Genomic DNA, 22,769 nt, shown 5'->3' with positions numbered 1-22,769 from the left:
GTTACCAGAGCCACTAACCACACTGAACCCTGGGCCACATATGAGAGAGCAGAGACCTGAGAGTGGGGTCCAGTCAGCGCTGTTTGCTGTGTCTGACAGAGCAGTAGCCCTGGGCTGTTGAGACACTGGAGGAAGCAGAAGATGAGCAGCCGTGAAATAATAAGGAGGTCATAAGCACATGGCAGCAGAGGGCAGAGGGGAGGGAAATAAGAGAAGGATGGGTGGTGCGGGTGGGGGTCCTGCCTCCTGGCAGCTCTACTGCACCAGTGTTTCATTTCCACATTTGTTCCATTTCAGACAAGCCCAGCACTTCCAAAGAGAAAAGACAGGGAAGGGCCCACGAGTGTCCCTGGGAAGAGCAGAACTCCTCCACTGTTCGCAGCAACCACTCTAGAAAAGCAAGAGCCACAGGAGAGAGATGCTCCGCATGGCATCCTTGAGATCTCACAAACATGAAGGAGTAGATTGGAGAACTCCTCTCTATCAAAGTGGCCAGGACCCACTTTCTTGAGAAGTCTCAGGAGGCTCCAAAGTTCTGCCCAGGCAGGATGCTAGTCCCTGGGGAGGAGGGCACAGGTTTCCTGATTTATTCAACAATCAGCCCCTGGTGTTCCCTTAGCAACTGCATCCTCCCCATTCAGCCTTGTGCCCGGCAAGTTACTAATAATTGACTGCAAATAAGTCGAAATGCTTCAAAAAGGGAGTTGGCTTCTCTGTCTCTGAATTCCCTATGGAGCTCGGCACAGCTGGGCTCCCAGATGGTCCTCATTACTCCCTCTCTGGACTTGAACTTTCCTTCCCTCCTTTCAGCCACCACCACCCTGTATTCTAGCAAATGGGGGCCCAAGAGAACAGAGCTGGCCCAGGGCTGCTCACTTCGCTTTCTTTCCCAAGAACTGGCCTAGCAGATGCTAACAAAGGAAGGTGGAAGCTTCTGAATCCACAGATGGGACCCACAGCCTGGAAAAAGTCACCAGAGTTTCTGTCAATAAGCAGGACCTCGATATCAGCAAATTCTATCCATAGCATGTCCCTCAGTTTTTCTGTGCAAGATGGCCATTTTGTAAGGTTTAAGCCAGACCTTGAACTCAGGGACTCCAAAGGTCTCTGGCAAAAGCTTTTCATGTGCCTATGGAGACCAGGAGCTGACTTCAGATATTCTCCTCAATCTTTCCTCAGCTTGTTTTTTAAACAAGGTCTCTTCCTGCACTTGGAGCTCACTGGTTAGGCCAGGCTGGTTTGTCAGCTAGCCCCAGGAAGCCAGTCTCTACCTCCCAGCATAGCATGAGCAGCCTCACTCAGCTTTGCATGTGGGTGGTAGAGATTAAACTAGGGTCCTCATGGTTGCATGCCAAGCATTTACCAATATCAGGCAGCTCAGAAATACCTGTAACTCCAGCTCCAAGGGATCTAATCAATGTCCTCTTCTGGTATCTGCAGGCATGCGTGTGCACACACACAATCATCGTCATCATCATCATAAGTCTTTTAAAATTACATTTATTGACATGTGCCATAGTGTACATGTGGAGCTTTGAGAATGGATAATTTTGGGGGCATTAGATCTCTCCTTCCATCACATGGCTTCCATGGATTAAACTCAGGCCATAAGGCTTAGTGTTAAGTGCCCTTTCTTGTGATCCATCTTGCTGGCCCCCAGAGACCTCCAGGTTGCTGTGTGTAGGCAGGTGACTAGGTGATCTGATAAAATACCTTCCATTTCAATACTTCTGTGTAGTATTAAACCATTTCATAAGGATGTGGGTTGGTGGTAATGAAAGGACCAAGCAGATGCCATAACAGGCTGCTCAGTCTTCTCTCAGAGATCAGGCCTCAATTTCGGTGTCCTAAGACTTGAGCAAGCAGTTTCTGGAAGGGCCGTGAACAAAAGACATAGTCCTTGTAGTAGCTCCCTTTCTGCATGTACTCTGACTGCTCAAGGTTCAGCCAGTTGTTTACTGTCTGGGACCCCTAACCAACTTGCATGGGTCAATGTGAACGTGCTAAGCCAGCCAGCCTCCATGGCAGTTCAAGGACAAAGCCTGGGACTTGTCCAGGCCTGCCCCAAAATGATAACTGTAACCCCCCAACCAATGAATTCAAAGGTTACACAACCTCACCCAATCATGTGATGCAAAGGCTTGTACCACCCTGCTTGCAGTTTTTCCCTTTAAAAACCCCTCACCCTGAGAGCTCAGAGCTGTCCTCCTCCACGCACTGTGTTGAATGTTGGACAGGGACCAAGGCTGGGCTTGCTTGTTATCAATAAACCCCTTTGTGTTTTGCATCGGATTTCGGCTCTGTGGTGGTCTTGCTTGGGGGTCTCACAATGCGGCCACAACAGTAAAAGGACCCAAATTTCACATCCTACTTCTCTATTGTTTAGGAACTAGGCAGTCTTACAGGAGCCACAAAATCTGAGCTAGCCTGCTTCTCTGCAGAATCAGGTGGATAAAATAATATCTTTACCACGTGAATGCTGTGAGATCCCACACATCAGTAGGCTTTCTAAACTTCCAAGTACCGCTCACAAGTCATTGATAATTGGAAGGCCATGGGGGCTATAATAATAATGATAAGCATTTCCCTTTAACCAAATGTTTGTGGCTGTCATAGGAAATATGAAAATGATCATAGCTTGTGGATTTGCTTTTAACTCCTCCCTTTCCAGGGGGACCTGCTGCCCCGTCACTGCCTCCTTAGGGGAGGAGCCAGGTAGAAAATGCTGGGCTTAGGCTGGAGGCACTTTGCCACCCACCAGGACTCCCTTTGCATTGCCAGTGTGAGAGTTGACTCTCTACAGGTAATGAAGCCAAGAGTAAATTGAGGTCTTAGTGTCTTCAGGGCATTGCATAAACAACGAAGACAGACCCTCCAGGAAGAATAATCACTTGGCTAAACCCTCAACAAATAGGCTGATAGACTCACAAGGTTCTTGTTATTGCTCCATGCTAATTGCATTTCCTTGGGTAAGCACCATAAAAAAATTCATTGAGGTTTTTGGAAACAAGATAGTCATTGCATTTTAATTGCTAGAGACCAGAGAGTAGGGGAGAGGCTTCCTTGGGAAGAAATCTCCCCAACCTACAGGGTTCAGTTCTCCCCCCAAAAAAGAGCTAAGGAGGAAAAGCTGAACCCTATGGGGAGTCCAGCCTTCCCTAGAAGCACTGACTTCAGTGGTACTCAAAGTCTTAGAGCACCTGAACAGTTGGCCTTTTTTTTTCTGCAGATGGTAACCTACAGGTTTAAATAATTTAATAATTAGGGACCTGCCAAAATTCTGGAGTTGAGGAGTTGGAGTCAGTATCTAACTTTCAAGAAGCACATGTAGAAGGGAAATTGTATTTCTCTTTAGTAACACATGTGACGGTGTGATGGTTAGTCTTCACTGTCAAGTGTGCCGGATTTGGAATTGCCTGGGAGACACAGTCTAAGCATGTCGGTGAGGGAGGGAGCTTCCAGACAGGAGTAACTGAGACCTGCCCTGAACGTGAGTGGCAGACAAAACACCACGTCATCTCTCCCTGCTTCCAGACACTGCAGGACCAGCTGCCTCGTACTCCTCAGCATGGTCTGCATCTTTTGTCTCTGAGCCAAAATAAATTCCTCTGGTCATGTGTTCTGTCACAGCAGTGACAAAAGTAGCTAATACAAAGAGGGGATGGGGACTTGACCGAGATTATATACAATTTCCATTTAATAACAAAACTCTTTTAATCAATTCCCAGAACTGTTATTTGAAAAATGGCATCCTAGCCCAGTTCCATCTTTCTTGCATTATAGACTCCTGCCTCATGCAGGGCTACTAGAGTTAGCTCAGAACAGGACCAGTGGGGTAGGGGGGAGGATCCTGACTTCCTTGTTTTTACCTGAGCTAGTCCAACCTTGACCTTATCTGCCCAGGAACCCTGGAGATAGAGTATTCTCTAGAGTTGGACTTAGCCCTCCTGAGGCTCCAGGAGAAAGCAGGTTTGGGGCACCTCCAGCATCCTCCCAATAGATGCACATGGAGTCCAGGGAGGGCAGAAGAAGTCTCCCAGATGCTTCCAGAAGCCTCTTCTGTCCCTTCTCCTCTTACCCCTTCCTCTCCCCATCATTCCCAATCCAGTTCCAGCCTCTTTCCTGATGTGGAGGCTCTCCAATGAGAAAGAGGAACTGGAAATCAGAGCCTTAGGAGAAAGGTCCAGTGACACAGCTGCTGGCCCTCCGACTGGGATGATCCATGGGAGACCCACAGTTCTGCATCCGAGGCTGCAGCTGCTTCTCCTGTAGCTAGCGGACCTGCCAGGTAGACAAGAGACAAAGGCTTCTGTGTAATAAGGCTGAGGAAAACAGCAACATCTAGAGCAAGGAGTCAGCATGACTCTACTTCATGCCAGCCAGGTACCATTTTTACCTTGTGACAAGAGCTCATGTACCCCAGACTGGTCTTGAACTCTAGCCAAAGATGACATTAAGCTTCTAATATTCCTGTCTCCATCTCCTAAGTGTTCAGATTATACATATGCACCACAATGCCCAGTTTATGAAATGCTAGGGCTCAAACCCAGGACCTCTTGAATGCCATTCAAGCCTTCTCCCAACTGAGCTACATCCCCAGCCTCCCTCAAGAGACTTTATATTAGCACCTCACATTCAGAAGGTAGACTTCTGTCTACCAAATGAACCTACACATAACTGCTGCTCTAGGTTTTTAAAATAAGATTTGAATATAGATGCACACTCCCAAAGCTCTAGAGCAGTGGTTCTCAACCTTCCTAATGCTGAGACCCTTTAATACGGTTCCTCATGTTGTGGTGACCCCCAACCATAAAATTATTTGTGTTGCTACTTCTGTAATTTTGCTACAGTTGTGAATCATAATGTAAATATCTGAAATGCAAGATATCTGATATGGGACCCCAAAGGGGTTGCAACCCACCAGTTGAGAACTGCTGCTATAGAGTGTGCCAATAACTCTTCACTCAACCTTGGGGAAAGATGCTGTCCAGTACCACAGCTTGTGAGAGACTACTCAACACAAATACCCTGCTTTTTAAATCTTTTGGGTGGGGTGGGGTGGGGGCTGGGGGGTGAGATTGAGTGCACATCTGGAAGTCAGAGGACCACCTCGGGTGCCAGTCTTCTCCATCCACACAGTCTAATGTTAGCTGCTGACTACACCAGGCTCTGCCTCTCTTGCTGTAGGAGACAGATACATTCTACATCCTCTTATCACACACACACACACACACACACACACACACACACACACACACACAGAGAGAGAGAGAGAGAGAGAGAGAGAGAGAGAGAGAGAGAGAGAGAGAGATTATGTGAGTTCTGGAGATTTGGACTCATTACACTTATATGACAAGCACTTTGCCAACCTTGCCATCTGACAGCCAAATACTGTGCTTTGACATGAACTGTCACACTCAGTCCTCTGTCAAAGCAGATTCACCCAAGGGTCATGCAAGAATGTAACTGTCCAATGCTGAATTCTCTCTGAAGAGTTTGAACACAACCACTACCTAGTAACTGTTTTCAAGGCCAGCCTGAACAAAGCTGGGGTAGATAATAGACCACACTGAGCTTACTCAGCCCAAGCCAAGCACAGCACAAGTTCTACTTCTTTTAATCACCACCAAAGAGTAAAACACAGCCAGGATGGTTATGACCAGAAAGTGTGGGCTTACTAAGGGTAAGAACTTGCCAAAGGCCACCCCCAAAAGGCAGATCTAGGTCACAGACTCAGTCTACCCTTTCCCGGCTAGTGCTTAAATTTCTAGAAACCCAGGGTGTTTGGGTTGTAAGTGTTCTTGTGTCCTTTCTCTCTCCTCCCACTCTGGCAAACATTCCCTAGTCCCATTTCCTACCCTCAGAAGGTCCTCAGTGTCCTGGGGCAGGTCCTTCAGAAACTTGGGCTGCTCTTCTGCCCCATACTCACCCGCACAGTGTCGTGGATCCAGTCCAGGAACTCTGCTACCTTGGCATAGACGCCTGGGTGATTGGGCTCTGCACAGCCACGACCCCAGCTGACCACCCCTACGAGGTGCCACATGTCACCACTGGGACACACTAGGGGTCCTCCGCTGTCCCCCTGAGGAATCCAGATATGAAGACACAAAGAAACAACAATCAAACCCGTCTGGTGGAGCAGCAGAAGTCTACCATGGGGAATGGACTCTCCTGGTAGAGAAGGAGGCTCTTGCTTCCTGATGTCATCCCTGCTGGCCTCACCTTCCATACACCCTTAGTATGAACTCCCTAGGGAGCCTGGCTTCCCCAGCCCATGTGCACTAACCAGGGGACCAACCTGATGCAAGTCCCCTGCTCCCACCTTCCACCACCAGCAGGTCCCCTGCTCCTCCCTCCACTACCAGCCACACCTGACATGCATCTGCCCTTCCGTCCAGGTAGCCGGCACACAGCATACGGTGTGTGAGTGCCCCACTGTACATGCATGAGCTATTGCAGAGGTGGGTGCTGAGCAGGGGTACCACTGTGTCCTGCAGCATGTCTGAGTTATGAGCTGTAGGAGACACAGAGAAAAGCTGCAGGGTACCAAACCAGGCCAAGAAGGCAGAGTAACAAGATAGAGGAGAGTTAGAGGTCCTGAGGACACAGACTCAAAGAAGGAAGCTTGGGCAGAGCTATGGACCTGGGCCAGAGAACTGAGCCTGCCAGATGCCCAGCTGGGAATGAGGAGAGGAAGAGACAGACACAGTATACCAAATGCTGAGGTCATGGCTCCTGGGACCAAGGGCAGGGGAGTGAAAGAGCCTGGGCTTAGGGGAAATGTTCAGCCATTGTTCTCCATAGGAGAGATTGAATACCCATGAGTCACCAAGGGAGGAAAAGAGTGCTCTTGTCAAGTGACCAGCAGAAAGGGAAGTGGGGCAGTTTAGAGAACACCTCTCTCCCCATTTTATACTGAGGGCCCTGGGAGCTCACTCACTGTGGCTGGGGTCGGTGTGGCCCCAGCCAGACACCCAACACTGCGACCCTCTTGGAAAGTGTTGCTCCTTGGCTGGCAAGCACACAGCGCCCACGGTGTCTGTGGAGAAGCACATAGTTCTGGTCCTGGCTCGGGCTGGGCCTCTCTCCTGAAGAGCCTGGGTGAAGATTCCCTTCTCAACAGCCCTGGGACCTGGCCTCTACCACCAAGCTTACTAGACAAGTAAATAGGTTGAGCAATCCCACCTTGGGGGTGAAGGTGTGGAGCCCCTAGAAGTGGGCAGTATATATGCTGCCCTGCCCAACCTGGGTGCTAGCAGGAGAAGGGAAATTCTTCTGGCACTGGATATTAAATTCTAACGAGACCCATTTTTCCTTGTCTCCAGGGTGTCTGATCCTTCTTGGGACTGTATTTCCAGAAATGTGTGACATATTCTATGAATGGAACCAAATATGTATTTAAGTAGTACATTGACATTCCACAACACAGATGCACTTCCCTCTAACTGCATCAAGGAGAAGGCCTCCAGTTGATGCTCGTGCACACCCCTCATAGTGCTGTCAATCTCCCATCCAACCAGAAGAAGCAGGCCCAAGCTCTGCAACTTCTGCAGAAGAATCTAGCAGAAGAATTTTAGTACTGTTTTGCTTTCAAATTAGAGATCTGTGTATGCGAATACATGAGTGTGTGCACATGAAACTATAAGTGCATGTGTGTATGCATGTTTCTAGGGATTCATGTGCTTTTTGAGAAGGTGTGTGAGAGCATGCAAGGAGGTAGTTGGTAGGACAGCTTCAGTCCAGGCAGGTACGGCAGCAGGAGGAACCCTGGTCCTGGAATTAAGACATCTGCTTGGGACCTATTTGCCCTTCTCTAAACTTCAGGGTTCTTGTCTGTATATACTTCCTTCATCACAGCTGTTAGGAGGGTTGAAAGGGAAAAAAGATTTAAATAAATAAGAAATCTCTTTTCCTGTAATGTATCACAAAGTGCCTGAACTTGTGTCCAGCCTGGGAACAGCCAGCTATTGGTGGAGAAGGCACAAGAGAAGTTCTGCTTGGGACCTGGAAGTAAACCCTATCTATACAGCCCCACTATGAAAAGGGCCTCAATCTTTGCTCTCCAAAGAGCCTTGTAAGTGTTAGAGCAATTTAGTCTCAGAAGAATGCACAAACCCTGTGATGCCACATGAACTGAAGGGCTTAATATTTGCCTAACCCTAACCCTTAACCTTAACCCTAAGCCCTAACCCTAACAACACTACAGGAAGCCTCAGGGATCAGCTCACCCCTCCTCCCGCAGGTCTCTGTTCCTTGGTCACCACTGCACCCAGCCTGCACATTCCAAAGCCAGAGTCTCACCTGAGAAGTTGAGTGGAGTCCGGAGCTGCAGGAGGGCCACATCATAGTCATGGTTCTGGGCGCTGTACAAAGGGTGGGGAATGATCTTCTCCACCATAGTTCCCTGGTGTTGTCGGATAGCACTGTGGCTGACCAACCCTGCATGAACCCGCCAGCTGGACAGGCGGGACAGTCTGAAACTGCACACAGAAACCTACTGAGCCCAAGGAGGAGGAAGCAGGGAGATTAACATAAGTAAGGTGGTGGGTAGAGGAAACTCTAGAGGGAAACCTTTAGTGGCCACTGTCAGAAACCTGTGAGCTCCAGGGACCCAAAAACCATGCCTCTTAATATTATCCCCAGCAGCTGGCAAGACACTGGGCTGGAAGATAGCTCAGTCAGCAAAATGCTTTTTCCAGGCAAGCATGAGGATCCGAGTTCAGATCCCCAACACTCACATTAAAAAGCAGGCATCATGTGATATGTTTATAATCTAAAAGGCAGAGACAGGCAGATCCCTGGAGCTGGCTGGCTTACCCACATACCCATACACAGACACAGACACAGACACAGACACATAATTAAAAATAAAATAAATCTTAAAGTGTATAAGGTGGAAAGCAAGTGAGGAAATCATTTGACATTGATCTCCACATGTCCATGCACATACACATCCATGAGTACACACACACATACACATACAGAGAGAGAGAGAGAGAGAGAGAGAGAGAGAGAGAGAGAGAGAGAGGGAGGGAGGGAGGGAGAGAGAGAGACTATTGGTCATCTGCATCCACCACTCTCTCCTGTATAATATCCACCCAAATTTTGTAGCAAGTGTGAAAGACCATTTATGACACCAAGACTACCCTCAGTCCTCTTTCTCCACTTACGTGAAATTCTGAGGAACACTCATCCCTCCACCAGCCTGTTTCCTCACTGTAAAGTGGAGATCAGCTTCTCTGCCCTACCTACTGCCAAAATCTCACTCATTAATCATCCATCTACCTCCACCTCCACAGAACCTATATTGAGTGCCTATCATTCAAGAGACTACTGTAGGCCCTGAAGACGTGCCGACAAAGAAATCCAGAAAGAGATTCAGTGGTAAATAAGACTGATCGTCTCTGCCTCGGGACAGCTTCCAGTCTAAAGGGGAGGAGGACATTCAACATGCCATCAAACAGACAATGATTTAATGCCCTCGCTAAGAAACATCAAGAAGCACAGAATGCTATGGATGCAAAATGGAAGGGAACTGGGGAGATGGTTCAGCAAGAAAGGTGTTTGCTTTGGAAGCGTGAGGGCCTGAGTTCAAGTCCCCAGAACCCATTTAAAAGCTGAGTGAGCCTGGCATCCCACTGCTATGCCATCAGAGCATGACAGCTAGCCAGACTAGCCAAATGTGCAAGTTCTGGGTTCAGTAAAAGATGAGAGATGTTGCCTCAATATAGACAGTAGAGAGCAGTTGCAGAAAATACCTGATATCACCCAATGTCAACCTCAGGCCCACATACGGTGTGCACGTATACACACACACACACACACACACACACACACACACACACACACACACACACATATACAAGGGAACTTGCATACACACACAGAGAAGGGGAGATATAAAGAACCAGTCTTTGTGTTATTACTATTCTTCATGCAAAACTGAACTTGGCACCAAACAAGGACAGCTCTCTTGCTTCCTTGGAGACAGACAGCTAGACACAGACATTTTATTCAGGACATACCAAGAGACAAATAGAAAAGGTGACTGTGACTCACCTCCTGTCCACCCCCAAGACTTACCTGTACATGCAGTGGGCAGCAGTCACTACCCAGTGGGGTGCCAGCACAGAGCCCCCGCACGTGTGCCGGGAGCCAAGCATCACACTCACTTGCCATGGCCAGCGCCCAGAAGCCACAGCTTGACCACCAACTATCCGAGACGCCAGAGGCCTTGCCCCACACTCTGCCAACAGAAAAAGGGTAGGCTAGAAAGAGATAGTGCTGGGTGCAGAGGGCCTGTGCAGACAACTCTCATTTGCCATTCCTGGTTCTAAGTAGGGGACAGGAGATGAGTGTATTGATGACTTCAGCCCGTGCACCTGTGGAGGGCAGGGACCAGGTCTGTGGGGTCTATGGAGCTCTTCTGCCCATTCTACTGTACAAGTCAACATGTCCGTGTGTGATGGGTATGAAAAGGGACTAATAGATAGAAAGACAGGCATGGGAAGGTGGGTGAAAGAATGCTGTAAGCTGTTTATCACTTGACTCTAATTCACTCCCCACAGTCTCTTGAAGCTGCTGGGAGAGCTTGTATATTTACAGCCAGTAGTAATCCCACCTTCAGGGCCCTTCAGAAGGAAGGGCAGGGCAGCAGTAGTGAAGTAGAGAAACCATTAGCCCAGCACAGTGGCTGGTGGGACACATGACAGAGACTTAAAAGGACCCTTCTATCTGGGCAGGTCGTATCTGCAAGGAGCCCAGCAGAAAGATAGGCAGGTAGATAGCCAAGGACACTCCAACCCAGCTCCCAGGCACACACATGGAAACTTGAGCAGGCCCCTTCATACAGCCCTTCCACGCTCAGGAGAACTGGAAGACTCCCTTCCTCCCATTACCAACTTCCTGGACACAGGATATGACTCACCAGAACATTTGAGAGAAACAATCCGGCCAGAAGGACAGTTAGAGCTGCAAGACAGGAGTGTCCCTAAGAAGCTAGGCGGTGCCACCCAAAGGCCACGTACACCCAAGGGTATGGAGAGTGGTCAGGGGGTTCTCCACAGTTTTGTTTGGTTTTCTTGAGATAGTGTATCATGTGACCCAGGCTAGACCCAAACTCACTCTATAGCCAAGGACGACCGTGTACCTGACCTTCTTGCCACAGCTTCCTGAGTACTAGGATTACAGGTATGCACTGCCATGCCCAGCCTGTCTCCATAGTTCTGAAGGCCATGCTGTAGTCCCAATCTTAAGACGCTACCGTTTTCACCATTTTCTTTTCCCACCCCGCACAAACACCCAGGCCCCTCCTATGACAGCAGCCCATTCTGCCCCAGCAACCAGGGGGAAACAGAAAGCCTTCACAGTCCTGGGAGATCTGTTTGGATAAGGCCCATATTTACAACAGAGAATTGACAGAAGAGAATGCCCAGCTGTTTCCACATGTTCTGAGTAAACAGGTGCTCAGCGGGTAAATGAATGGCCACGGCATGAATGAGTGAATAGGGCCTTACACCCAGGCTTCTTCCAGGCCCAGCCTCTTCTCTGTCCCAGGCCCTTTAGCTAGGGGCTGCAGAGTCCTGCTCTATCTAGTTCTTGTGTCCCCTCTTCCCCTTAGCATAAGCTCAACTCCCTTTAGATACAACATTTTTTTTTAAGATTTATTTATTATGTATACAATGAGTGTTCTGCCCGCAGGCCAGAAGAGGGCACCAGATCTCATTGTAGATGGTTGTGAACCACCATGTGGTTGCTGGGAATTGAACTCAGGACCTCTGGAGGAGCAGTCGGTGCTCTTAACCTCTGAGCCATCTCTCCAGCCCGACACAACATTCTTGTCTCTCCTTCTCATCTCTTCCTTTCAGCGACCTAATCCATGGTCTACTTGATTTCTCTTCTCCTAACCCTGTGGCCCTTCTACCCTCCTGGAGGACCTGGGAATCTCACTGAGGGAAAGGAACAGCTGGGGTCACTCTGCCTTTAATGCATTCCTGAGATTGGGTCTGGAGCTTGGAAGAATGGTTCAGGTGAGTAGGCCAAGATGGCTTCAGAGCAGGGCAAGGCCTCTGCCTGCATCTAACCACGTGACTTCGGGCAGTTTGAAGGACCCCAGGCTGGGCAACAACCTCTCAGCTTGTGCTGTCTAGAGTATGGTGAGAGGTGGGATCCATTTTGAGTCTCTTTCTTTTGGACGCTATTCGATTTTCTCCTGAGATACCAGAATTATCCAAACAAAGCTCAGCCACATGGGTCCCTTGACTTGGAGTCATGAGCCTGGTCCCAAATGTGTGTTGGCTGTTTATTGGTCACATTGCCCTGGATAAGACTGTTTAACCTCACTGAACCTCATTCTCTCTACCTGTAAAAGTGAATTATGGTTTGAACACAAAATAATCCCCCAAAAGCTCATAGGCAGGGTACCTGGTCCTCATCCCATGCACTATTTTTAGAAGTTCTAGAAACTTTAAGCAGTAGAACCTAGCTAGAGGAAGTAGTCACTGGATATGTGACCTGAAGAGATGTATCTTATCCTAAAGCGGGCCCCTCCCTTTTCTGTCTATAGGAGGCAAACAGCCTCCTGTACCCACTCCTTTACCATGATGTTCCAGCCTAACACATGGGGCCAAGAAACCATTGGCTGAGCCATCTACAACAGTGAAGCAGAGAGGTCTTTCTTCCTTTTCATTGTCTTTCCCGTGTATCTGTTCACAACAATGTAAAGTCAGCACAGGGGGTTAGGAGGACCATTCTAAATCCTGTACCAGTAACTAACAACCTTGGGGGTTTTGTTGGTTGGTTCCGTTTGGTTTGGAGCTAGGTCTCCTGTATTCCAGGCTGACCTTAAACTCTGTATATAGTTGTGGATGACTTTGCTGCTCCTCCAGCCTCTACACCTGCTTAAAACTCAAGCAACAGCACCACACAGTTCATATGGCACTAGAGATTGGATCCAGGGCTTTGTGTGTGTGAGGCAAGCACTCTGCGACATCTGAGCTACATACCCAGCCTTGCATTTCTTTTTTTTCTTTTTTTTTTTTTTTTTTTTTGGTTTTTCGAGACAGGGTTTCTCTGTAGCTTTGGAGCCTGTCCTGGACTAGCTCTGTATACCAGGATGGCCTCGAACTCACAGAGATCCACCTGCCTCTGCCTCTCAAGTGCTGGGATTTCAGGTGTGCGCCACCACCACCCGGCAGCCTTGCATTTCTTGTGTGAGATATATACTGTGTGGCAGAGCATGTGACCTGAGTTTGTGGCTTATGGCTGGGAACCGGTCTTCTCTGGTCTCATTACACTGCCCATGCCCCCACCATCAGACTCTTAGATCTCTCACCATTCACCTAACCCACAGAGCCCTACCTGGGCTGCCATGCCTCCTGTAGGAGGCCTCCCAGTCTAGCTGACAGCTGAGCAAACTCCTGGTATCTGGTGAGCTTGATGTCAGACAGATTCACTGCCTTTTGCTGAGTGAGCCTTGGCAGAGGAAGAGAAAACAGGGGGGAGCCACTTTCAAACTGTAGCATGAATCACGTGGTCAGAACTACACTGTGCACGAGCTGTGCCAACACTGTGAATGAGCAAGACCAAGATGGTGACTTCTGTGATCCCCACTCCCCATTCCAGTCCCGCCCCACCCCCACAAGCCATCCAGCCCTGCAAGTCTGGCTGTTACCTGAGGTGCCCGAGACTCTGGCAAACGCGCATCCCCAGGGCGGGGGTCCAGCCCTCGTCGCACACCAGGAGCCAGTTTGGCTGAGCCTTTACTTGCACTTCAAGCAGGAGATCCTCACCATTTATTCTGAAAGATACTGAAGCCACGGTGTGAAAACTTTCCTGCTGCCAGGGCGGCGTGAGACAAGAGGAGCTGGGCACTCGGATCACCAGGGCTCAGCGTCCCTGCTCCCCTGCGTGGCTGGTCAGCACAAAACACAATATAACACATTTTACAGATGTTTTCAGTTCCGTGTTTTGACTGTGTGCTTTAGAAGGCGCTCTGAGGCCAGTGAGATTGCTCAGCAGGTAAAGGAACTTGCCATCAAGCTTGACAACCGGGACTGAATCCCCAGAACCCACATGATAGAAAGAGAACCGACAGATTGTCCTCTGACTGCCACATTCATCCAGTGGCATGTCCACACACACACATGAACTGTATAAATAGGGGTATTCTGTCACACTCTTCATCACAACAGCCCTTGCCCATGTTGTTACAGATGGAATTTTTCACATACACATTCTCTCTCTCCCTCTCCCCCCCCTTCTCTCCCCCCACATTGAAATTCCTCAATGTAACTGTGTTTGGAGAGAGAGCCTTGAAGAAGCTAATTAAGACTAAACAAAGGAGTTGTTCTACAGTTTGGTTGGTATAGGGCTTGCCTAGCATGCACATAGCCCTGGGTTTGAGGTCTAATGCTGCATAAACTGGGGGTGGTGGAACCTGCCTGTAATCCCTTACACTCCAGAGGTGGAGGCAGGAAGAGACCATGCTCAAGCCCTCTTTGGTTAGAGGCTAGCTTGGAGACATTAGATACTTCACACACACACACACACACACACACACACACACACACACACACACACAAAATTAAAAAGATGACATGAACTAATGGGGTACTGGTCCAGTAGGGTCAGCATCCTCACAGAAGATGTCGGCTCATTCATTCTTTCCTTCCAGCAAACAGAAGACAGTGGGAGGATACTGTGGGGAGCCAGGAAGAGAGCCCTCACCAGGAACCTAATGGACATCTCTTTGTAACTGGACCCCTAGCATTCAGACCGTGAGAAAATAAATGTGTACTCCTCCCCCACCTGTAGTGCTGCATTGTTGCAGGTCAGCTGACTAATACAGAGGTTCAGAACTAAGCTTCTTTTATATATTTGCACACTTCATTACAACCTCACGCAGCAAATACTTTTATTTTATTTCCGTTGTATATAGAAAGAAATGGAAGCTCAAAGAAATAACATACTGAAGGCCATGCATCCACCAAAACATAAGAAAACCCAGCCTTGATCTAACTAACTTCTTGTACTTTTTCTAACTCCTCAGTCTTTGGGCAGCATTCTACTATGTGACCCCAACTCTTACCCAGAAGAAGTGGGGACAGCCAGAGGACAATATAGAATGATGTCCCCAGAGGTCCAGGTGGCCCTATTGTTCACATACTGCCACGCTATACTAGCTCTCCTTCCCCTACACTCCCCTAAATGACAAGCTTCCATCTCTTCTACTCACCTGACTTCTTAGCCACACCCCAGCTAAAAGTCAGGACACTCCTCGGGGATGCATACAAATCCTGAATCTGGGATCAATGCTACCAGATGGACCTTGTCACCACCCTCATCCCAGTAGAAAAGACAGATGGGTGGTAACAAGCTGCTAGTCCTTCATTTTGGTCCTGAAGCTGTAAAGGGTCCTGAGCTGGGTGAAGGGCTCGTTCCTGTAGCTTTGAGGGGGTGGCCCACCTGTTTTGGGAAGAGATGGGAGAAGCTCTTCCTCATTGCTGATTCCTGGACAGTTCAGAGTCATCTCCTCCTCCTGCAAGGTCCCAGAGATGGGTGGAGAGGCAGCCGGCCATAGATACAGTACTTCAGGGAAGCACAGTCAGTCACAGAAATGTTGGGGATGGGGAGGAAAACCCCTAGAGAGGTTCAAGGTGCCTAGCAAGCCAGTACTGCAGTTGGAGTAGGCCTGCCTCCTAGAGAGTCCCTATCAGCCACATTGCCTATAGACAGACCCCAATCAATCTGTAAGGGGGCACAGGACTGTGTCGGACTATCCTGTGTTTCTGTTTGTCTGTTTGTCTCTATCTCACTAGGAACAATTTCTAGGGGGAAAAAAAAAAAGAAGGAAAAAACCTGATTAAAACCATGGATCATCCACACAGTGACAGGACTGCAGGACCAAGCTGTTCCCTCTGACACCTAAATCCCTCCTGTTTGGGGTAAGCCCTTCCCTGTCTTGCTGCTTACACAGCACAGATGAGGGTGGGGCTTGTTCATCGACATTTCCTGTTCAGCACCTGCTTCATTCTCCTAGCTTCCGCCAGATCCCATCCTCCCCTCTCCAGACAAAAGGGCCCAGCACTGACCTAGGAGCCATGAGCCGACACCGGCTCCAGCCAGCAGCCCCAGGGCTCCCAGTACCGCACAGCCACGTTGCAGACAGCACCAGTGCTGGGACTGAGTGACTATAAAGAGAGCAGAGAGTTGCCTGGGTTTCCTGCTTCTGCCAACAAGCTTTATGCAACCTTGAGGAACCAGTACGTTCTAACAGGAGCCTGGCCCTGCCTCATGGGCTCCAAGGCGTAGAGGCAGGTTCTGATCCCTGAAGCCCAGCTCCCACTTGGTCCTGAAGTGGGAAATAGAGCAAGTAGGGGATAAGAATAAGATGTCCCTCATCTTCACATTGACCCAAGAAGAATATAAGGGGTAGAGAAAGATCATCCTTTGCTCACCCCATCCTGTCCCTCCCTAATGGCCTAGTGTGACCTACTGGGTTGTCGCTGGTCTCCCAAATCCGGTCTGAGTATCCCAGGTCCAGGATCCTCTTCTGTGCACTGAAACTCCATTGGGCCTTGGTCATCCAGTATTGGACTCTGAAGAAATAGTTGTTGGAAATCCAGCATCCCTACCTACACCATGGCTGCCAGAAGAAGACCCAGTCCTCACCAAGTTCTAGTTTCTAGTGTCAGTCCTGCCCCTGAGGCTAACTGTGAGTCTCTGTTTACCTTGGAGAATCCTATCCAAGCCTTTTCTGCTCTCCTGGAGCCCCTCCCTTCTGACGTCACTCTCACATGACCACAACAGCAAAGGAAAACTGGAATCCAGACTTGCTCCACTCCAAAGCCCATGTTCTTCATTAACCATGCCCTATTCCTGCCTCTCATGGTCATCAAAAGGGCACCCCGAGGTCTGTCAACATCCCACCCTAGGCACCTTCATCCATTTCCCTCTTGGAAAAAAAGAACACACACACACACACACACACACACACACACACACACACACACCATTCGTTCCCCCAAAAGTATTTGGCCCAAGTGCATAAGACACCAGAGGAGACACTAGAAGGAATTCAGGATAAATCAGCATGAACTGGAATTCCTCAAATCCTTAGTCTTGTCCCAAAGACAAGTCATAGCACATGTCAAATGACCACAGAGAGTCTGACTAAAGCCTAAAGCACCAACAATGTTCAAAAAAATTGAAAGATGGTTTCTCACCAACAAGATCAATGAAGGCTTCTAGGGGGAGACGGGGCGGGGCAGTCTCCAAGGCAATGTCCTCCTGGGTGAGTAGGACTGGAGCTGATGTGATTTTATCAGGTATTGTGTGGTCCAGGCAAAGGATGCTGAGGAAGCAAAGACAGGGTGGGAAGAAAGCAGAGAGCAGAGTGGCTTGATTGTGTACCTGAAGCTCTTGACCATGAAGAGCGATGAAATAAGATGATAGACAAGCACCGAACAGTTCATAACTAAGACTACAGCCTACCCTGTGAACTTGGATAATTCAGACCATCACTCCAAACTTCCATTTTATCATTCATAAAATAAGAGTGGGAAGTCCTACTTCTTAATGAGCAAATCCCTCCTCTACTGCCCTCTAACTACAGCTGGTAAGGGGCGGGACAAGCCCAACCTTAGGTCACTGACCTGGCTATTATTCTCCTTGTTACCAAGTCAGAGCAATCTTTCTAAGATGCAGTTGTGAGCATGGTGGTCCAGTCTTTAAAGTGCCCTGAAATCTTTGCAGCCTCGACATCAGGGTAAGCCTTCACTCCATAGCTCCTAGGCTTTTATGATCTCACCTTCCCTCATCTCTTCATCCCACCAGAGTTGGGCCATACTTCTCCTGGAGAAACATGGTTCACAGTATGTGTCCTAACACACATACTCCATCTGTGCTCAGAGATGAGAGCCAAGGCCTGTAGGCTTGGGAAAACCAAAGCAGACGTAGAGGAGTGGCCATAGGCATGTGTGGTTCTTCTCTGGGGATGTAGTTCCTCTTGAGCGGATACTCCCTCCAGTCAGAAAGCCAGGGCCCATTATAGAAAGAATTCCAGGGTGTGTCCAGCCTTTCCTCTTGTCTCAGTATCCCAGAAGCTATGCTTCAAGGCCAGCCTCTGAACAAATCGCCTTACTCAGGCACTGACCCGCCTCAAAATGCACCTGCCCAAATTCACATGGTAGCCTGAAAACACAGGCCTTCACCAGAGCTGCCAGAGGAAGCTCTTCTGCCAGCCTAGCATCCTGGGGAGGAGGGTGTGTGAGTAGGGATGGAGGGATGGCATGGGGCACAACCTTACCGTGTGACTCAGTTGCATTGATGTAAAGCTGTAAGGTCTGCTGGGCAGGGCACGGCGTCTGTCCTCATGTCTGGATTGAGTCAACACCCCAGCCAGCATGGTTGGAGGATGATGTCTCCCTAGTTCACACATAGCCCCTCCCCTTGTCTCCCACCCCTACACACATAGACACGCGCCAGAGAGACAATGAACTATGCTCAGGTCTCATGAATAGGCCTCTTGTTGTAGTGAATTGGGGCCAAGGCTGGCCTGGGCCTGGCAGCCCCAGCCCCTCCTATCTGCTAACTGGAAGCTTGGAAACAGAAAAATGGGGGGGGGGGGGCAGCAGGACTACTGTTGCTTAGCAATCAGGTCCCTTGTGCCAAAAAAATGTGCCTCATACATGCTAGCACAAGTCCCCCTTATTGCTGACAGGACTACACCATAGAGAGTGATATTAGCACTTGTGGAAATGTTTCTGAGCTCTGCTGGAAGCTGGCTTTCCCAGCAGTCTCAGGCTGTCACCATGTTGGGGCTAATAGGTGATGGTGAGGAATCTTTGTCACCCCTCTCTCAGCCATGGCTGTACCTCTCACCTGATTGCTAAGAAGTGAGGCATCCCCACCCTGTTTGCCCCTGGGATCCAGGAGGGGTCCCTTGGTGCTGTCTTGCTTCCCTAGGATCCAAGAGGGGTCCCTTGGTGCTGTCTTGCTTCCCTGGGATCCAGGAGAGGTCCTTTGGTGCTATCTTGCCTCCAAGTTCAAGGTAACATAGATGATCCTAGGCTGGAACTGAACATACCTGGGAGCCACGGCTCTTTAAAGAAGTTCCAGGATAAGAAGGACTGGGGGACAGTGAGCATTCTTCCAGTCTGCCTCTCAGGGGTCCCTCAGACCAGAAGGAAAGCTCAGAGAGTTAAAGAAGCCAAGGTTCAGGAAAAGACAGTACACCTCACAACAAAGGCTGAAGCTGGCAGACTTAGAAAAGAACAGAGCATTGATATCCCTGAACCTTGGCTGGGTGATATATTGTGTACCCTAATAAAATTTCCCTAAAGACCAGAGAACAGAACAAGCCACTAGATCAAACATAGAGGCCAGTCAGTGGTGGCACACACCTTTAATCCTAGCACTCAGGAGGCAGAGATCTGGTTGGATCTCTGTGAGTTCAAAGCCACCCTGGACTACATGAGATTGACTCAGTCTAGGAGAGAAACAGAGCCAGGAAATGGTGGCACATACCTTTAATCCCAATACTTGTGAGTCACACACCTTTAATCCCAGTACTTGAGAGTCACATGCCTTTAATCCCAGCACTAGGAAAGTTGAGACAGGAAATGATATGGGTGGAGATGGAGAAAGCTATATATAAGGCGTGAGGAGACAGGAACTAAAGTCTTTCTGCTGAGGAGTCCTAGAGGTGAGAGGTGGCTTGTTCCTTTGTCTCTCTGATCTTTCAGCATTCACCCCAATATCAGGCTCTGGGTTTCTTGCTGTTTTTTGTTTTTGTTTTTGTTTTGTTTTGTTTTGTTTTGTTTTGTTTTGTTTTAAAGACCATTTCGCAATTCAAGTTATACTTGGCTGGTTGAGGCTTTTGTTGAAATAGGCATGAAGTCTTCATTCTGCCCAGGGAGATTATGGGCCTGTGTTCCATTTCCTTGGGCCAGTCAAGGAAGTAAATTAACTGTATTTTATTACTCTTGCTTTTAACTTTACAGCAAGTTAAAGGCTGTTTCATGTGACTCAAAGCTTGGGATGAATATTTGAGATAGGAGTTAGCTAACTGTCTTTCTTTTTAAGATGTATGCACTCATATGTGTCTGTGTAAGCGAATGCCTCGTGTATGCAGGTGCCATCAGAGGCCAGAGGAGGGCATTAGATCCTCTGGAGGTGGTTGTGAGCCCCACAATGTGGGTGCTGGGAGCTGAACTGGGGTCCTCTGCAAGAGCAGCAAGTACTCTTAACTGCTGAATCATCTCTCTAGCCCTAACTACTCTTACCTGTGTTTTCCTTTTAGATTTTGCTAACTTGGGGTCAGAAAGGCTCCACTAATTATATTTGCTATCATCAGGTTACCCTCTAGCTTTATGGCCATCCTAGGGCCCCCGCTGCTCTTCTGGTTCTCCTTATTCTTGGCTTTTTAAGGGGTGTAGTTCTGGATGACTTGCCACTCTTTATGCAGACCAAGCTAGTCTTGAACTCATGGAGATCCTCCTGCCTCTGCCTCCGGAGTGCTGAAATTAAAGGTGCACACCACCACATGGGGCCTGGGTGGTAGAGTAGAGACTTCCTGTTTGAGTATCACTTCCTGAAATCCCATCACTGAAAACTGTGAGCTGCCTGTTTGAGACTCTCCTAACTCCCTAACTCTTGCCCACCTCACCATTCTTACTGCTGAGCTCCTCCTGTGCCAGCTATGCTGGCCCTTTTCACTTCTCTTCCTCATACATTTAGTGAATCCATACACAGCGATGAAGAGACAGAGACCCTCTGTGATGTAGAGACACAGAGGAGAGAACCGGTGGCCAGAGATGAGACTCCCTGGGTGGTCGCTGAAGACTCCTAGAGCAGTACTTTTCTACCCACAAACTTGAGCACCTACGGTGTGTCATGAATGAGCCCAGGTAGGGGAGTTAAATAAGTCACAGGCTTGGAGTCCATAGGCTAGGCTAGGATAAAAATAACTGTTACTTGTGAAAAGTAAAATTATAATGACGTGAACATAGAGGTATAGGAGAATGGGGGAATAGTTGATTCTTTTGCCCAGAGGACCCAGAGAGGTCTTCTCACAGGAGGGAGCACTAGGACTGAGTTTTGAGGGGGAAGAAGGCAGCTAGAGTAAAGGGCGTTTTGACTCGTCCTGGGTGATGTCTGTGAACTGAAAGAGAAGATTCTCTCTCTGTAAATGCAGTAAGACAACTAGGGGAGAAAGTTAGAATCAAGTCTCTCCAAATCCTGGAAATTACTCAGAGATTTCTAGCAATCTGGAAAGTGTTATTCAAAAGATGCAACATATGGTGAGCATGGTGCATTCTAACTGGCTGGAATCCCATACCCCTCACTCTAGCTCCATAGTAGCCTTGAGAACCAACATCCCACAGCCACAATGGAGACAGCAGCCGGGCAGCCACAAGAAGGAAGAACACAGGCTTGTGGCCCTGAACAACCTTCTCAGAGAGCTGTCCTTACCCGACCTGTCTGCTGGGTCCCTGGTAGATCTCATTTGCAACATTGCCTTCCTCTGATCTAACTTGGAGCTGTTCCAATCTTTTTTCTTTTTTTTTTTTTACTTAAAGGCCAGGGGCATGGGAGCTTGGGAGGGTGCAATTGTTAGACTTTATGGTTGTCTGAGGTAGTGGACAATAGTTTGTCACAATAAACTATATTAAAACCCTTAAAGAAGAGTCTGGGATACGAGATGCTGCTAAGGGACCGAAGAACTCTAATGTATTCCTGGACTCCAGAAAGCCACATACGTGCTGAGGCCTGTGCACATGTCCAGAAAAGGTTGACATAAGGAAACTCCTACACTCTTACCTCTGGTGACCCTCGAGACTCAGCACTGCAAAGACCGGGAGACTTCCTAGTAACACGGACCCAAGAAAGTCTCTGTCCAGTCGTTAGCACAACACTAAACAGAGGCTGCAGTGGTCATGTAACAAAGAATACAGCCTTATAAAACTGGATCTGAAAAGTCACTTGTCAAACAAGAAACAGCAAGAATAAGCTCTAAGGACAGGGAAGACTCTGACTCCCAGAGTTCCTGTGTTGAATCATTTGAAATGTAGTTTTTGAGGCTGGTGTAGTGGTTTGAACAAAATGGCCCCCAGAGTCTCACAGGGAGTGGCATTATTTGAAAGGATTAAGATAGGTGGCCTTTTGGGAGTAGGTGTGGCCTTGTTAGAGGAAGTGTGTCATGGGGGGGGGGGGGGCTTTGAGGTTTCAGAAGCTGAAGCCAGGCCCAGAGTCTCTCTCTTCCTGCTGCCTGCTGATCTGGATGTAAAACTCTTGGCACTATGTCTGCCTGCATGCCACCATGACAACAGACTAAGCCTCTGAGCCTGTAAGCCAGCCCCAATTAAATGTTTTCCTTTATAAGAGTTGCCGTGTTGTTAAAATATTAAAAAACAAAAGACAAAAAAGTGTTGCCATGGTCATGGTGTCTCTTCAAGCAATAAAAACCTTAGACAGCTGGAGAGATGGCTAAATGGTTAAGAGCATGTGATGTTCTTCCAGAGGACCTGAATTTGGTTCACACATGTCAGGCAGCTCACAACCACCCATAATTCAATCTCCAATGGATCTGACACTCTTCTTCTAGCCTCTGCAGACCGGCACACAGACACACACACAGAATTAAAAATCAAATCTTTTTAAAAAAAAAAAAATAGGATAAAATTAAATACAGTTTCCAACAAAAAATTATGAGTCACTTGAGGAAATTAGAAAATAAGGCACATATATATATATGTGGGGGAGGGACT

At 48.4% G+C, this 22,769-nt stretch overlaps 1 protein-coding gene across 2 annotated transcripts; it reads right to left on the bottom strand.

Annotated features, from left to right (window-relative positions):
* Nucleotides 1-3,679: 3,679 nt before the first annotated feature.
* Tmprss5 (transmembrane serine protease 5) lies at nucleotides 3,680-18,427 on the bottom strand. 2 transcript variants are annotated; one of them, XM_036193422.1, is made up of 14 exons: nucleotides 18,308-18,427; nucleotides 17,226-17,353; nucleotides 16,496-16,598; nucleotides 16,092-16,190; nucleotides 15,466-15,588; nucleotides 13,673-13,808; nucleotides 13,360-13,473; nucleotides 10,928-10,971; nucleotides 10,084-10,246; nucleotides 8,302-8,480; nucleotides 6,941-7,039; nucleotides 6,372-6,514; nucleotides 5,930-6,082; nucleotides 3,680-4,281 (listed from the first exon to the last, which is right to left on the bottom strand). In XM_036193422.1, exons 3-14 carry the CDS (start codon nucleotides 16,569-16,571, stop codon nucleotides 4,273-4,275), a joined length of 1,338 nt encoding a protein of 445 aa, XP_036049315.1. In that variant the 5' UTR covers nucleotides 16,572-16,598; nucleotides 17,226-17,353; nucleotides 18,308-18,427; the 3' UTR covers nucleotides 3,680-4,272. The 2 variants fall into 2 exon arrangements, with proteins under 2 accessions (XP_036049315.1, XP_036049316.1); XM_036193423.1 differs by lacking the exon at nucleotides 13,360-13,473 and having other exon boundaries at nucleotides 3,685-4,281.
* Nucleotides 18,428-22,769: the final 4,342 nt, after the last annotated feature.

The sequence above is a fragment of the Onychomys torridus genome, chromosome 7 (assembly GCF_903995425.1).
Source record: "Onychomys torridus chromosome 7, mOncTor1.1, whole genome shotgun sequence".
Taxonomy (NCBI): Eukaryota; Metazoa; Chordata; class Mammalia; order Rodentia; family Cricetidae; genus Onychomys; species Onychomys torridus.
The sequence above is the reverse complement of the archived record's forward strand: the minus strand, read 5'-3'. Positions and strand labels throughout refer to the sequence as shown.

Bases quoted from the DNA above. Each gene is read 5' to 3' on its own strand.
- Tmprss5 (XM_036193422.1), bottom strand. From the start codon at position 16,571: ATGGAGTTTCAGTGCACAGAAGAGGATCCTGGACCTGGGATACTCAGA. The intron at 10,972-13,359 runs GTAGGGCTCTGT...CCTGTCTTGCAG, and splicing joins CAGGAGGCATGGCAGCCCAG to CTCTAACTGTCCTTCTGGCC. The intron at 7,040-8,301 runs GTGAGACTCTGG...GCTTCTCCACAG, and splicing joins GACTCCACTCAACTTCTCAG to ACACCGTGGGCGCTGTGTGC.